Source organism: Podarcis filfolensis (assembly GCF_964270895.1).
Source record: "Podarcis filfolensis genome assembly, chromosome: 1".
NCBI lineage: Eukaryota > Metazoa > Chordata > Lepidosauria > Squamata > Lacertidae > Podarcis > Podarcis filfolensis.
This window is the reverse complement of record NC_139604.1, coordinates 10,108,756-10,124,566: the sequence shown is the minus strand read 5'-3', so window position 1 is coordinate 10,124,566 and position 15,811 is coordinate 10,108,756. Positions and strand designations below refer to the sequence as shown.

Here is a 15,811-nt window from a genome sequence, read left to right as displayed (position 1 = left end):
TCCATTTTTACAGTATTTCTTAAATTACTCCTCACAGAACTTCTTGTAGTCCTACAAACGTAATTTGATCATCACAAATACTTTTCAAATACTCAGTAAATTTAGTCCAGTCTTCGGTAAACCTCTGGTCCTGCCGGTCTCGGATCCTTTCTGTTAGCTTGTCTAATTCTGCATAGTCCATCAATTTCATCCTCCATTCTTCTAATGTTGGTAGTTCTTCTTGCTTCCATTTTTAGGCCAATAATATTCTTGCTGCTGTTACTGCATATAAAAACAACTTACAATCTTTCTTTTTTATATCATTTCCAACAATACCTAGAAGAAATGCTTCTGGCTTTTTAATAAAAGTATATTTCAACATTTTTTTCAACTCATTATATATCATCTCCCAGAAGCATTTCACCTTTTTACATTCCCACCACATGATAAAATAATCCTTCTTTTTCTTTACATTTCCAACATTTATTGCTGACTTTATACATTTTTGCTAACTTAACTGGTGTGATGTACCATCTATACATCATCTTCATCACGTTTTCTTTCAATGCATTACATGCAGTAAATCTCAAACCTTCTTTCCATAATTTGACCCACTCACTTAATTGAATATTATATCCTAGATCTTTTGCCCAATGAATCATCACTGATTTTACCTCCTTGTCCTTCAAGTGCCACTCCAGCAGTAGTTTATACATTTTTGACAGAATTTTAAAATCGTTATTTAATATTTCTTGTTGAAACCTCGATTCTTTTTCACAGAAACCATTTTCTTTGATATCTTGTTTAAACCCAACTGTTACTTTTAATTACAAGGAAACTCAGAAGGGAGGGATTTGAGGAAGTCAACCAAGATGTTTAAAAGGTTGGATTTGTGAAGAATTAAGTTTGTTGTTATTGCTTATCTGTTTATTGTTCCCCCTTTTTTCTGTTTTTGTGTATCATTTTGCTTTGTGGTTTGTGTTATCACTGTGGAAAATCTAATGAAAAAATTATTGAAAAAATAAAATAATATAAAATATAAAAAGCTGGGAGGGAGAGCGTCCACCGGGAGAGCGGCGTCAGGCGGAGCGCCGAAGGGCCGCGGGAGGCGCCTTCCCACAGCGACAGCGGCGGCCAGAAAGAGAGGGAAGAGGCGCGATCAGCTCCCCCTCTCGCCGGGCCGCCCGTCTGGCGAGCCTCCGCAACATGGCGGCGCGGAAAGGCCTCCGTCAACACCTTCTCACCTCCCTCCCTCAGGGGGCCGCTCTGCCGGGAGGAGCGCCGCCTCTCTATGACCGCCACTTCCCAACCGGGCGCGGAGCAGAACCTTCGGTGGGAGAGAGAGAGAGAAACGAGAGAAAGAGGGGCTTGTTGGGGTGGAGGGGGGGGACGTCGACGTCGCGTCGGCTCGCAGCCAATGAGGCGCGGGGCGGGGCGGGGCACGGTGGCGCCCGCGGGCCGGGCGCTTCAGACTGGCAGTTGGAGCAGCGACTCCCCTTTGTGTCTGGTCTGAGGGGGGAAAGAGCGAGCAGCTGCCAGCCGAGCCCCGAGCCGCCCGGCGACTGGGAGGCGGCGCGCCGTGGCGTGAGAAACGCGCTTCTCTCAGAGGGCCGAGGCACGAGCGAGGCGCCCCCAAAGGCAGGGCAGGCGAGACCGTGTGTGTGTGTGTGTGAGGGGAGGGCGGCAGGAGGGCTTGGCCGGCGCTGAGGGAAGGAAGGGGGGAAGCCTTTGTGAAGTGAGGGGAGGAAAAGGGGGCGCCCTCCTTCGCCGCCGCCCCTCACCCCCTCGAAGCCTTTTCCAGTATTGGGGGTCGGGGTGGGCTGAGGAAAGAAGGCCTCTCTTTCCTTCGGGGCTGCTGGTGGGGCGGGGGGGGGACACCCTCATTACTGGCGCCCTTTCCCGAGAAACGCCAAGAATATTTCCCTTTCTGCCGTCAATTATTATTTCCCCCCCTTCGTGTAAGGCTAAAGGAGCGGATCCTGACGATTTCCCTCTCTCTTTCTTCTTTTCCAAAGACTCGCCATGGGGAGAGACGCCGTTAAAACCCCTCACGTCGAAGACGACGACGCCTTGTTGTTTTTAAACGTCAAGTGACTGGAAATAACACTTCAGGAAAGAGACGACGGCAGAGAGAAATCCGGGTGGTTTTTGGGTTGTTTTTTTTGTTTGGTTTCCTCATACCTTGGCCTTTTAAATGCCTGCCCGTATCTGCCTTTGGGGGGATCGAGGAAGCTGCTTGTAGGTGACAATCGTGGCTTTTTTTTGTTTCGTCCTCTGCACACCTCTTGGATATGATTGCTTTGCAACGTGTGCGGTGCTTTGATATTGCGAAGAAGCGTGGGAAGTAAGCCTGGTTTATATATATATATATATATATATATATATATATATATAGTATGCGAAAGATGACCGCCGGCTGGGGGGAAAGGACACGTATGTTCGCTTGAGAACCAAAACTCTCATCTGTCGATTGGGAGGCGAGCCCTGAAACATGAAGACAGATCCGTGTAATGGAGTAAGAGGTCAGGCTGCTCCTCTCATCTGCCATTTGCCCTTTCAGACTGGATTGTAAACCAAGAGGGTTAAGACTCTTTGGAGACTGGAGATTTCCTCCTGCTGGCATTTTAAAAGAAAATTATTCTACACATCGTCATCCACCCTCCTGGATTTCTTCAAATATGACCGCCTTGCTGCAGCACCTTTTGCTATTGCTCCTTTTCTCCACTGCCACCTTACTACTCAGCACTGCGGCTGGTAAGTAGCCAGTGGGTGTAGCAGTACAGCATGATCTGCAAACGAATTGAGCCGGATTACCTGGATTTAAACCAATTTGGTGCCAGTGAAGGCCATGTGAATAAATCAGAGTACATTTCAATAATTTGACTTAATTGGTTCTAGAGATTGCATCCACACTCGTTGTTTTGCCTACAGGGAAGGGGGTGCGGCTGGCCACTGTTAAGGCTTATTTTTTTAAAATGTCTGCATCATGCTCCTGGAAATGGTTTCAGTTTTCAGACGCTGATCTAGTGAATCTATTTATCTTCCTATATTTTGTTGGGGCAGATTAGCACAATCTAGTAGTTAGGATGAAATTTTATTTTATTATGATATTTGTCACCATTCATATTTTTCCAACGCACCTCCTGCACTTCAGAAACTGTTGGCTTGCTGTGTATGAAATCTTTGTTCACAGCCATAAGTGTGGTCAATGGTTCTTCATTGACTGAAGTATGTAATACATATTGTTTCACACTATGTGAAACAATGTATGTCTGGGTTGAAAAAACCCACAATCTGTCAGTATTGGCAGAGAAAAAAGTACAGAATGTAAGCAGAAAAACTGATGCAGAATTATTTTGTGTTCTGACTATCTTGAGCAATTTTGTTTTTATGAGCTTTGCTCACTGCAAACAACATATTGGATATATTATTCATCTTTTGGACATGTGTGGAAGCTTGATAGTGGCATAAACCTTCTCGGGTGATAAAGGATGAAAGAGCTCTGAGTTGAGCTTATGTTATATGTTTAATTTTTATTCCTTGTACATATTTTCAGCCAGTTTTTAAACTGCAACCCAGTTTTTATACCTGCTTCTTGGGAATAATTCCAATTTAACTCAATGGCGCTTACTTCTGAGTAGAGATATGCCTAAAATTTCACTGACAGAAATCTAGAAGTACTGTATGTCTTCCTACCCTCAGTTACCAGCTGAAATACCAAACTAACTTCATTTTCCTCTAATTTTTTCAAGTGGACAAATAAATTTGCTTTAGGAGTGTTTCAAAAGAATTATATTAAAAGAACAGGTGAAATTATTTGGGTCCTTCAAATAAAATTTTAGAATTAAGATTAAGAGAGCAATTCTCTCAGGTACAAGAAGCCAATGATGATAAAACCTTTAAATTTCTATATCTATCTATCTATCTATCTATCTATCTTAATCCTATTTGGTTTAAAAAAGGGAGTGGTTAAATGTGAAGGGTTTTTCAGTCTTCTAGGCAAGTTACATGTAGGATTGCACTGCATATTTGTTTTTCAAGCATGATTTAAATGTTGGTTGATGTACCTAGGAGTAAATCTCAATGAGCTTGGTAGTGCTTATTTCTGGGTATACATGCTTAAGATTTCAGCAGTACTAATTTTAAGTCTTTAAAAGGGCTTTCCGTGGGGGGATATTGAACTAAAATGATTGATATAGAACATTTGATTGCAGCAGGCTGGCCTTGGGCTAAATCATTGGTGCTTCAGATTAATGTCCACTATGCATGTCATTGGTAGTTCATAAGCTGTTTCCTCTGTAGAATTTATATTTGAAACCCATATTTCTACGTTTAAACTTTACAAGTGTAATAAACTATTCCATATTCAATCAAGTCTGCAAAAAATACATGGTTTTTCTATGGGATGATTTCTTGGCAAAATTTGAGACATTTATTGTGCTTGCTAAAAGGAATAGCAATTGTCTTCAGTTTTCACCTGAGAGTAAACTTGGTATTAATTATAGACTGGGGAAGTTCTTATGGGCAATCTAGCCAGCGTTTTCCATATGATGGGAGAATCCCTGGCACCTACATATTCAGTAATGTCTAGAAAAGTCAGACGGTTCAACAGCTCTGCTGAAGAAAGTAATTCACTAACTAGTCTTTAGAGTCCAGATTTATATTCTATGAATATGCTATATCCTATTACCACTCAAGAACTTTCTGATGTGCACTCATTCACAAACCCCAACATTTAATTAGTGGTAAAGCTCTACAATATCTAACAAGGATAAAAACAAATGGAGTCCTATACTGAATCAATAAAATGAGTCTAATTCCCAAATTCTTTTAAATGTATTTCACAAAATCTATGAATACATTGTAGGATAAATCAGTTTAAACATAATAAAAGTCCTGTTCAGTCAGTCCAAAGACCCATCTGGTCCAGCATTGTGTTCTTATGGTGGCTAACCAGATGCCTGTGGGAAGCCCGAAAGCACTCTTGCCACTTGTGATTCCTGGCATTTGGAAGCGTACTGCCTCTGACAATGGAGGTAGAACATATAGTAGGTAGGGCTATCACTTCCTCTTGTGGGAGTGAATTTCATGGTTTAACTATGCACTGTCTGAAGACATTCTTTTGTGCATCCTACATCTTCCAGCAGTCAGCTTCATTCAATGGTCCTGGTTTTTAAAATTATGAGAGGGAGAAAAGTGTCTCCCTGTCCAATTTGCTACACCATACATAGTTTTATTCATTATGTCCCCCTGCTTCCCATTTTTCCTAAACTAAACTGTTGCAGATGTTATAACCTTTCTATGTGGGGGAATTGCTCCAGTCCCTTAATCACTTTATTTGCTCTTTTCTGAACTTTTTCTAGCTCTACAGTATCATTTTTGCAGTAAGGCAACCAGAACTGTGCACAGCATTCCAAGTATAGTCACAGCATAGACCTCACAGCATCATGATACTGGCAGTTTTATTTTCAACCCCTATTGATTCCTATCATATATTGATTCCTATGTTGGTGTTTCCGTTGCATCAGAAGTGGTTTAGTCATGCTGGCCACATGACCCGGAAAGCTGTCTGCAGACAAATGCCAGCTCCTTTGGCCTGAAAACACAACCTCATAGTTGAATTAGACTGGACTTAACTGTCCAGGGGTCCTTTACCTTTACCATTTTTTTAACCTATCATGTAATTCCCATTTCACAGCTATCACACACTGAGTCAACATCTTCATCAAACTGCCCACTGTGACCCCAAGGTCTTGTTCCTGGTCAGTCACCACCAGTTTAGATTCCAATAGTGTTTATGTGAAATTATATTTTTTTACCCCAGTGTGCATCTCTCTATATTTGCATCTGTTGATTTGCATTTGCCATTTTACTGCCCATTCACCCAGTTTGGAGAAAACTGAAAGTCTGTGAATAACTTTGGGTGACATTCAATGCTGTCTCATTCAATGGGGAGGAAAGCCAAGTTTTTCTAATCCCTCCACCCCTTGTAGCCTCCTATGCCATTCCCTCAAATCTGCTGTGATGGGTCTCCATACTGCAGAGTAGATTTAAGGAGGGGCCGCAGTGAGAGGAGGAATCATAGGATCAACAGCTTCCAGCTGCCATAAAACCCCTTAAAGAAAGGTTGAGTTATCAGACTATTTTTTAGGGACTTGATAAGGTCTTTTTTTTTTTTTAAGGGTAAACAGCCCATTTCTATCTGAGCTGGCTATTATAAGAACTTTGTAAATTTATAATAATATTTTTTAGCTTGCTTGTTTTTCTCTTCCCTCCCCATTCTTTTTCTGTTTGTGTCATGCATTTTAACATTGTAAGCCCGAACACAGGAATTATGTTGGGGTTTTTTTAATTGATATGTAAGTTGCTCTGGGGCCTTGCTAGCTGAACTGTAGGATATAAATGCCTCAAATAAATAAAGTTTTCCAATGTGATCTATGAAATGCTTGGTTCCATAGATGGATCCAAGTATTTGTATTTACACATCTTACTTTACCTTGAAAAATCTAGAGCAACTATCCTATGCAGTCTCCAGTTCAGGCTCTGACCAGGCTATGATCTGTTTATTTTTAACAATGAAACGCCATTATTTATTTATTTATTTTATTTTAAAACCGTATAGCCCATCCTTCCTCTCAAAAGAGCTCAGTTCAGTCAATACATCCACAATTTAAAATAAAGATAAAAATAAAAACATTCTAAAAACAATTACAGTTAAAAAACATTATTTCATCTGGTGATTATGTGCTCTCACATACTTTTCTTTAGACTTGGAGCATAATTCCACCTATCCTAATGTTATTATTTTCAATCACAAACTTTTTAGTATAATCTGGCCAAATTTAGATGTATGTAGTTTCCTAGTTTGTGGACAGTCTCAGTAAGTCATTGAAGATAATACACTTAACTAGGCTGAATTAAAAACTTAAACTAGAATTATTTCCCAGAGACAGGATAATGTTGATTGATACCCCTTTAAGCCAAGAACATTTTCTGTCTAAATTGAAACACCACACAAATTAGGTATCTAATGGGGGGAAAGTGGCAGAACTGGAAGTATGGTGATACGGTTCTTTTTTGGCAACCAACAGCTATGTTTTTGGGTACTAATCCCCGCAATCTTCTCTTGCAGGTATATTTAGTTATAATTTATTTTATTTATAAAAATATTTATATACTGCTGTATCAGGAAAATATATCCGTGGTTTACAGCAATATAAAAACAAACAATAAAAGTTAGGTCAAGTAGGTGGACCTTTAAAGCCCTAAACGGCCTCGGTCCAGTATACCTGAAGGAGCGTCTCCACCCCCATCATTCTGCCCGGACGCTGAGGTCCAGCGCCGAGGGCCTTCTGGCGTTTCCCTTATTGCAAGAAGTAAAGCTACAGGGAACCAGGCAGAGGGCCTTCTCGGTAGTGGCGCCCGCCCTGTGGAACGCCCTTCCAGCAGATGTCAAAGCGATAAACAACTACCTGACATTCAGAAGACATCTTAAGGCAGCCCTGTTCAGGGAAGTTTTTAACGTGTGATATTTTACTGTATTTTTGGTTTTTATGGAAGCCGCCCAGAGTGGCTGGGGAGGCCCAGCCAGATGGGCGGGGTATAAATAATAAATTATTATTATTATTATTATTATGGTCCAACTTCATTTTGTAACCTCTATTACTCAGGGAATTCTCAGTTTATCAGTTTGCTTTTTTGGTCTGCTCTTATTTCAAATAATAAAATGTTTAATTTTTTCAGAAATTTACTAAGCATATGTAGCATAAAAAAGTCTTATGGCTGTATGTTGATATGAAAACCAACACAGTTTTAGGACTTGTTACAAATCTCTCCGCATTACCTGCTTGTACTAAAACGCCTTCCAGTTTCTCAGCCTCAGTTCTTCACTTTTAAATTTAGTTGCTATTAATATGATTGAGGAGGAACGAGAATCTTTTATATTGATTGTAATGCAGTGAAAATGGGAATTAAAAATGATATACTGAATAATGACTTGTCTTGGGGTGAATAAAGATGACTGCCTTACCTTGTGAGAAATGTGGGTGAGTTTGTTCAGATTACTATTCTCCTAATTTTATACTGTGTATAGTGCCATGTACATGGATGACAGTGTATAAATAATAACTTGCAAATAATGAGACGATGGATCCCTGCTCCACTGACTTTTCCTCAGTGAGATGAGTGGCAGGGGAGCATGTTGAACTTACATGTAACTTTGTCTCACTAGGTTTGGAACTAGGTGATTGAGTGAAAGCCTTAATGGAGAATGTGGGTTTTATAGAGGAATATGAAGGAAGTAAGAGGTGGCATTAGAGAACATTACTGGATGCAGTTCCAGGTATAATGGGGCAGCAAGGGAGAAAGGGCAGAGTTATGTGGGGAAATGGCTGACCTTTGGATTGCTGAGGGTGGTGGAACACAAGGCGTGAATGTATCAGATATGTGAAGATGCCATCATCTGCAAGGTTCTCTTTGCCTCCATGGTAGTTGAAACCCTATGAAACCTCATAGACCATCAATCATGCAATTTTGTGAAAGGGGAAATTCTTACTATTTGGTGATGGATTGAATGTGGTAGTTGAAGGAATGAGCAGATGAAGGATAAAAATCATGACTATGTGCCTTTCCCACGGGGTGGATGATGTCAATGGATAAGAAGAGGGGGGCTTAGGAGAAAAGATAAGCTCATTCATGGGCATATTGAGTTTGTAATGACAACAAAGCATCAAAGTGAAAAAATCAAAGGGGTACTTGGACATGAGAGACTAGATGAAAGGAAAAAGTTTTGGATGTCAAGTACAGGTGGTTCTGAAAGCTGTGAGATGTAATGGGGTCACCCAGGGACAGTGTAGAGTGCTGTAATATAGGTCAACTGGTTTTGTGATGTTCTGTGGTTATTGTTGCTGATTCCAGTTACTTAATTCTGTTGCTGTGGGATACAGCCATCCCTTCATGCATTGCTTCAGCCTGATGTCACTTTTTCCTGGTTCTTTCTTTGTTAATGGGAGTAAATGTGGCTTAACATCAAGAACAAAACAAATATTAACTCATATTGATAATAGAGATGCTTACATAGTTTTCAAAATTGATTGAAAATGTTTGCATATATGTATATATAATGTTCTTCCTTTTTAAGGTTCTTTTTTTCTTTGCTAAATAAATATTCTTATCTGTGGTGACATTTTTGTATATGAATGGTGAGTGATTGTGTGTTGACCAGGGAATATGCTGTTAATCTTTTTTAAAATGTGTACAGTGTATGCTCAGTTCTACATTTTCCCTATATTGTGGAATATATTGCAGAAAAAGCAATGGGAGGAATTCAACATCATACTCTTCTGTTCATTCCATCAGCATAAGAATATCTGCTTGCCAGACTGAATGATTCCTCCTCTCCTCCCCCCTACATGCTGTTGAGAGTTTTCTTCATCCTGTAGATCAGATTGGGGGGCAGAGAGACTTGGGGAAGCCCCATCGGCCTTGGACTGGCTTCTGCTAGCACACTGGAGTAGATGAATGTGGGCCAAGGAAGTGTGTACCTGAAATATTTAAAACAAAATTAAAGGTGTGTGTATGTCAGGCTTGTAATGAAATCCACACATTTTACTAGCTTCCAGTGGTCTGATGGAGAGCTCTATCTTTTTGCAGCAGTCTCCTGCATTTTTATGGTCTTGCAGCCTGCTTGGTTTCTATGCTGGACTCACTCCATTGCGGCTGGTCTTGTATTGTCTGTTTACTTACTGAATGGAAGTGGAAAGTAGATGAGGGAAAAGAATAAAGATGGTATAGGAGCCCACTGCGCCTGGCCAGCCATCACCACTGGAGCACTAGAGGAAGGCAGAATAAGAAGAAAGCAACAGCTATGTGCCCGTTAATTCCAGTATTGAAGGGCACATGGCTGTTGGTCCTTCTGATGTGCCCTCCCCAAGTGGCTTTGCGAGGAATATTTCCATGGCGGGGTGTAGTGGGCAAACGGAGTCCGCTGTGCCAGCCCAGTCCTTGCCACCAAAGCAATGACTAGCCTGGTGCAGCGGGCTCCATTTGCCCTCCACACCCCACCATGTACAGTAACACTCCTCGCTAAGCTGCTCTAGGAGGGCACGTGAGATGGACACAACAGCCATGCCTTTGCAAGGCTGGGTTCCTTCTCATGCCGCCCTCCCTGAGTGGCTTTGCAAGGCTGGGACCTGATCAGCTCCCATTCTCACAAAGGCACACAGGGCTGGTTTGAGGAGGGTGGCATGAGAAGTGCGCCCCCTGCCCAAAATGCGCCTGGGGCAATTGCCCTGGCTACACCCCACTATGCCTCTGCTTTAGCCCACCTCTACCCATAAAAGGAAAATGGCCTGAGACAAAGCTAATTGATCCTTTCAGTTACTGCAGATAAGGAGTACTGGAGACAGTCAAACATGCGTAAGACCATTTTTGAACACTAGCTGGCAAGAAGGAGCTATAAAGACAGGTTGCATGGAGTGATGTTGAGTCCGTGGCCATATTCCAGTGATCATATCTTTGCATGTATCAAGACATATATGGTTTGAAGGCTACCACTTTGGTGAAGCTAAGCAAGTTTGGTTTGGGTACAGGCCTGAATGGGAGGTTCTCTAGGAACTACATATGCACTACCTTAGGTTCTATGAAAAAATATAGGTGGAATATAAATGGAAGAAAATAATAATTTAAAAGATCTTAAGCCAAAATATGAACAGGGCTTGTGTAACCATACATAGATGTTTCGCTCTTCTTTTTGTGTGATCTGGGAAACAAGCCAGAATGTCTTCAGTTTCCTATAACTCCGTGTTATGTTCAGATTGGAAAGCCATGTTAATGACTTCTAAACAAGTTAGAATATAAAGTTCTGGTTTTTAAAGCCATTTACCATGGTTTCTTGGTTCTGGTGTAGTGGCCTTTGTGTGGGGCTTGAGATTGTTGGAATGCATCCCCTCTTGTCTTCCAGGCATCCAGCCATTTTATGTGTTCAAACATGTTTGTGATTCCGCTGGAGGAGAAGCACCTCAAACCTTTCCCTACCCCCATTGTCTCCATAGAGTCCATACACAGGCGTGGGTTCATGTGGCCAACAAGTGTGAAGTTATCTTAGGCAGTGTTCGGAATTCTCCAGGTGCCAGGCGCGTTTTGCAACTGGTGCAAGTTCAATTGCAACCACATGGAAATTTCTGAATGCTAGGTTGGTGACTGACATCTCCACTTAGCTGATGGCACTGTGGTGCTGCCAGGCAAGCCAGGTGACTCGGATGCAGCCAAAGACACATGTTTGTGCTTCTTCACTGTCGCACAAGCCAGATGACTCACATAGCAGCAAACTTTGCTTCAGCACTGCTGTGAGAACTGCAATCCTAGGCACACTTTCTTATGGGTAAGAAAGCCCCTCTCAATGAGGTGGGGCTCACTTCCAAGCAAATGTGCCTAGGGATAAAGAAGAGGAAGTGCGTTCACCCTCATGCCTGCAAGTGCAAGCTCACCCATCCCTATGCTCCCGTCTCTCATGAGGCGGTTGCTGGGTGCCTGGGAGCAGCCATGCTGGGCCGGCCAGGGCACCCCAAAAGGTGTTTCTCCCACTCCCTCCCTGCCCCCCTTGCAGTATTAGTTCATATGTTTTTTTGGGGGGGGAGGTTACTGTAATTGGTAAAATGCACGACTGAATTCTTAAATATGTTAATGTTGATGATATACACGATTCATTTTTTGCTTTGCAACCTGGTGCCTAGACATTCCGTTGTGGCAACCTCAGCCAAGGTTTAAGGTGCCATTTGGCGAATAGCTTACATACCTGAGTTTCTAACACAAATTTTAGGCCAATGGGTATAACTGGTAGTTCAGTGCCTAATCTAGGGCAATTTTTATTTCACAGATCCCCAAACCTTTAGACCATGTGGGTCTTGGGGCAAAGAACATAATTATCTGACTTAGGCACCCACCCTGCCAACTGGAACATGCCCTCAGGTGGTGAACCTGCAAGGTGCAAGTACCAGATATTTCTTGGGGACTCCTTCTGCCTCATTGTGCTTCTTCTCCAATAATTCCAGTATTAAGATGGGCTTTTTAGGTAAGTCACCCTCTCCATTCCCAGGATGGCCTGCCCTGGTAAATTGGTACTCTTTTCATTTGGGGAAAATAGCTGGTGCTAGGGGGAAATAAATATTCCCTAGCAGACAGAAGAGCTCTCTTGCTTTTTGCTAATGTCTCTTGTGGTCATCTTCAGGCAGGCTTTCCCTCCAAGGCATTCAGGTCAGGCCTTCCTGCTGTTGCTATTCATGCGAGCACTCTCCCCAGAAACATTGTGGACTACCTTTTAATCTTCCTCAGGAATATCTAGGACACTATTCTGGTTTCTTCTCCCACTGGTCTTAACCACACCTGCCCAGCAATGCCTTTCTTCCACTTGTACTTCAACTGTCAAAGTTGAATAATTGCAAGAGGATTGTTTAATCTGCTGCCTGGGCTCTGGGGCTAGTAAAGGTCCATTGTACTCCTCCCCAAGTTCTTGGGTGTAGGGTAGAAATGGACTGTTTTTAGTGTCTCCTTGGGGGTGCCTTGCATCATGAACTATTTAAAACCAAATGTACAATTGTATATTTTAGAGTATTCCTGAAAATTAAAAACATAGCATAATACTTAACTTTAAAAAAGTAAACTTGTGCTTCTTCTCACCACTTTTTACTTGGGGTATAAAATGGATTTCAAGCTATATCTAGAAGTGTGTCATTTCCCCTGCAATTGAGCAAGGGGAAATCTACCAAAGTCAGCAATGGAACAAGATAGCTGAGCCTTCATTCTTGTATTATTTAGGTCCCACAGTGATGCAACTTCTCTGACTGCTTGGGGCTAACGGGAGGTATTATCTTTATTAAAACATAAAGTGTCTTGATGCAGTGTAATTCAAACACATTTCCCACACTACAGAACTATGCAGAGAAGGACACGTAGAACAGCTTTCAGAAAGCAGAAGCTTTGATGTTCTCTTTTAAGAGCTGAGATCCCAAAACTTCCAGGAAGGGTTTATAACCAGTCTTTTTCTTTTGTTTCATATTTCAGAATAGCAAGATAAGGATGAAATACAGCAATCCATTTTGTAGAGATTTTCTACAGTCTTTACATAGTAAAACACCCTAGAACCTCTCTTAATTCTTTTACAAACGAACACTTAGGTAAACTGGGATTTGGGTTTACCCTAGAAGAGATACTTTTAAATTACCGAAACATGTTAATATCATTTAAATTTTAAACTACCTTTAAAGCAAAATCTCCTTATAATGCTGTAGCTTGGGGTTATGGTCATCAGTTTAGAAGCAGATTGAATTCACAGGCTGTCTGCTTCTTCATTTGAAGAACTGGGGTTGATTTTAAAATTGCAGAAATAATACTTCTGCACTGTCTTGTCTAGAGTGGGTCATTCCAGGCAAAGCAAGCGAGCAAACAAAACCCTAGCAACCTTCTAACATGTGAAAAGTTAGCATACCTGGAAGAAGGTGATCTCATTGTTTGTGAAAATTTACGTAGTTTCACAGCAGTGTTGGAAATTTGTCAGGCACCAAGAGTGTTTTGTGACTGGCACAGATCCAGTTGCGACCACATAGAGATTTCTGGATGCCAGGTTGGTGACTGACATCTCCTTCTAGCTGTCCCCTCCAGCTTTCTTAAGCAGGTAAGCAGAAGAGCTTATTTATTGCATTTATATCCCACCTTTTTCTCCAAGGAGTATGGTTCACCCTGGTTTCAGTTAATCCCTACAATAACCCTGTGAGGTAGGTTAGGAGGCTATAACTGGCCCAAAGTCACCTAGAATTGAAATCCCGATTTCCCAGGTCCTAGTCTGACACTCTAATCACCACACCACCCTGACTTCCTACAGTCAGTGTCCCATAGCAGAAGTATCTGCTATGGGACAGCTATATAAATTAAGTAGATAAATAAATATGGGGAAAGCAAAATGTCACTTTGAGAAGGATCTGAAATATTTTTCCTTGAGTTCCTTTGAGTTTGTTTTATTCCGGATTGCTTATCTGATGTTTCAGTGTGTTGCAAACTGCTTTGAGATTTTCTCATTAATACATAAAGTATATAAATGAAATGAATAACAACAACAAGAAATTCCACTGAGGGGAAAATGGCGCCCAGACATTCCGTTGTGGTGACAATACCCCAGGTTTAAGGTGCCATTTGGCAGTTAGCCTATATATCTGAGTTTCTAACACTGGTTCACAGGATACTTCATGGACATGCTGTTTGTTGACTGATTGCTTAATCATACATGTATGAATACATCTCACAGCAGGTATTGATTCCTAACAGTACTTCTAAAAGATGTGGAGAGAAACACTGGACAATGAATGGCTACCGTACAAATAACTCCAGTGGGAGACTGTTGGCAAACCTAAGTTTGGGGGGATTTTTGAGAAAGGAGGGTTGCAACACATGGAAAGGGTTAAACTTTACTTCCTCAGTATTCCTGTATACCATTTAAACTTGAAAATTGCCAACAGAAACTTAATTTCCATACAGGGTTCATTATTTGCACTGCAGTCACAATGAAGATCACCCCCATCTGGCAATTACAACTGGGGAGCAGGGCGGCTCAGTGCAGTCTGAATCCTACGTATATGTGGGAACAATAGATAGAAAATGAGAGTCTATATATTTGTATGAGAGAAAAAAGACGATATGTGCTCACATTTTGTGTGGATGTGTATGAATATGTGTGCTTCTACGTAGTTTAGGGTGGCCAATTGCAAAAGAGAACAGATCTACAGTATTAATTGTTTTCTAGAAGAGGAAATTTCAGCAGGTGTAATGTGTTACGTAGCGACGCAGGTGGCACTGTGGGTTAAACCACAGAGCCTAGGACTTGCCAATCAGAAGGTTGGCGGTTCAAATCCCCGCGACGGGTTGAGCTCCCGTTGCTCGGTCCCTGCTCCTGCCAACCTAGCAGTTCAAAAGCACATCAAAGTGCAAGTAGATAAATAGGTACCGCTCTGGCGGGAAGGTAAACGGTGTTTCCGTGCGCTGCTCTGGTTCACCAGAAGAGGCTTAGTCATGCTGGCCACATGACCCGGAAGCTGTACGCCGGCTCCCTCGGCCAATAAAGCTAGATGAGTGCCGCAACCCCAGAGTCAGCCACGACTGGACCTAATGGTCAGGGGTCCCTTTACCTTTACTAATGTGTTACGTAAACTGTACCTGCTCCATTTCTTTATATTACACAATTATTAAAAGTTTAGGAATCCTGCCATCTTTTGCATTTGGTCACCCTTTGTGTGGGCATCTGTGTGTTGTGTGAGTATAGGTGCTAGTACCCAGAGCTAGTATGCTGCCCTCAGGTGGGGCAAAAAATCCCACCCTTGGTATAATATTGTATATCTCATTGGGATTAAGTGACTTTCATTAAGCCATCTTGACCTTTGCCAAAAATATTCATATTCTGGATGATGAACGACTTGATTTGCCTTGCAATATTCAGTGTTTTCGTTTCTGTGTCAAGGTTGTAGAGTAAGGTTTGCTTTAGTTGAGGTTCTATCCTTTCTTCTTGGAAACCGCTAGCTTAACCTTAAAGCACATATATTAAAGCACATATATTCACAGTTAAAAAAAATAAAAAAATAAAACACAAATAGCCTTCAGAGGTACTTTATAAGAATATATTTAGTAACTATTAATGTACCTGCACTGGAAGTTCTTTTTCATAACTGAGATAGCAGGTTCAGAAAATTTACTAAAAATTTCCTTGTTGAAATGCCAGAACCTTCCTCATCCCTTTAACTCCAAAGAAAGCAAAATTTTGTATGTTGAACTGAAGTAGAATGACATTCAT

The 15,811-nt window shown here is 41.6% G+C and overlaps 1 protein-coding gene across 1 annotated transcript in view; it reads left to right on the top strand.

The window, feature by feature from the left end:
* The first annotated feature begins 1,325 nt into the window (after nucleotides 1-1,325).
* BMPR2 (bone morphogenetic protein receptor type 2) overlaps nucleotides 1,326-15,811 on the top strand; it is a 91,614-nt gene continuing 77,128 nt past the window's right edge. The window contains exons 1-2 of the mRNA XM_083627694.1: nucleotides 1,326-1,617; nucleotides 1,995-2,733. Of these exons, the coding sequence (XP_083483820.1) occupies nucleotides 2,658-2,733 (76 nt within the window). The 5' untranslated portion in view covers nucleotides 1,326-1,617; nucleotides 1,995-2,657. The remainder of the gene's footprint in view (nucleotides 1,618-1,994; nucleotides 2,734-15,811) is intronic.